The sequence below is a fragment of the Austrofundulus limnaeus genome, unplaced genomic scaffold (genome assembly GCF_001266775.1).
Source record: "Austrofundulus limnaeus strain Quisiro unplaced genomic scaffold, Austrofundulus_limnaeus-1.0 Scaffold181, whole genome shotgun sequence".
Lineage (NCBI taxonomy): Eukaryota > Metazoa > Chordata > Actinopteri > Cyprinodontiformes > Rivulidae > Austrofundulus > Austrofundulus limnaeus.
The window spans coordinates 719,443-720,796 of NW_013952583.1; the positions used below are offsets into that span (position 1 = coordinate 719,443).

Here is a 1,354-nt window from a genome sequence, read left to right on the forward strand (position 1 = left end):
AAAAATGTAATTAATTCAGAAAATCTTTTCAGGACCCCACCTTGATGTTTCAGGAGCCCACTTTGGGTCCCGACCCCAACTTTGGGAAACACTGATTTACAGGATTTTTTTTATAAACCTCCATTACCTCAAGTGGCTGATTCCTAAAGGATTGCTGTCTTCCTYAATAATGAGTAAACACAGGCAGATTTAAGTTTTATCACTTTGTAAACTATCCACATGTTGACCAGTCATTGCAGACTGAAAGTTCAGCAACTTTAGGATTAATGGAAAGTAAGAGATTATGGCAAACAACCCAGCATGAGTTGTCTAACACTCATTCCTTTTATTATTCACAATGTTGTTCTTAGTCTCATCCAAATCTAATAGTGACCCATCACATCAAATCAGGGATTAAGTCTTGTTTTGTTAAAATAAACTAAGCACAGATTTCCAACACTGTGACGAGCTTGGTAATGTGATCAAATGGTTGCATCCTTACCTCGTTTGGGGACCCTCCCACTGACAGGTTCAGGTGTTTCTGGAGACGTGTCGGCTCCATCGCCAACCAGGTGGATCTGAGACGGCCAGAGAAACAAAACAGGACATGTCAGACATGTCTGCCTCAACACTTTGTGGACCAACAGTACTTTGATTTAACTGCAAAGCTGGTACTGACACTTAAAATACAACACAATTACAAAAATAACACCGACTTGGAGCAATGTTCACTTGATTATTGAATATCCCAGGTGACTTGTAGGTTTTCTCATTCTCCATAGCGCCACATTAAAAATGCATGTCGGTGATGTTCAAGTCCAGCCAGCCAATCAACCCCACCATGTAATGAAGAGAGTAAATAACACATGTAGCAAGAGGTGAAACCACAGAGTTTAGCTGTTCTAGATGCTCTAACTCCATGGGCGAAACTTATTTTGCTATGTGCTCTCGTTAAAAGGGGGCACCAGATTGAACTTACTAATCAATAATATTTACACTAATTAATGCACACTTATTATCAGATCTCAACAGCTAAGGTTCTGAATTAGTTCATTACATTAATCATGAGAGACTGAATTAGTCTTTAAAAGGTTTTATTACAGATGTTACGACCAAAAGGTAGTTAAATATGTAAATTTGAGTGTGCAGGTGCCGGTTGCTGATTGGACCATGAAGACTGGAGGACAACTGATTGGAGGCCTGCAGCAGGTGGCAGTGATAAAAGGAACTGACGTGGACTTCCCAGCTGTTCATCCTCAGCATATCTCAACTGGCCTCACAATTTGTCTTTGTAAATAACATTGGCTACGTATTGTAACCCCAGATTCTATGAGTGTAAGCGCAGCCCTCTAAGGCTATCGCAGATGGGTACCCC

General features: G+C 40.6%; 1 protein-coding gene across 1 annotated transcript in view; it reads right to left on the minus strand.

Moving 5' to 3' along the window:
- Positions 1–1,354, minus strand: part of dctn1b (dynactin 1b) — a gene marked incomplete at its 3' end in the record, with an annotated part of 38,799 nt that overhangs the window by 25,973 nt on the left and 11,472 nt on the right. Inside the window, 1 exon segment of the mRNA XM_014018029.1 lies at positions 482–557. Coding sequence (XP_013873483.1) covers positions 482–557 — 76 coding nt within the window.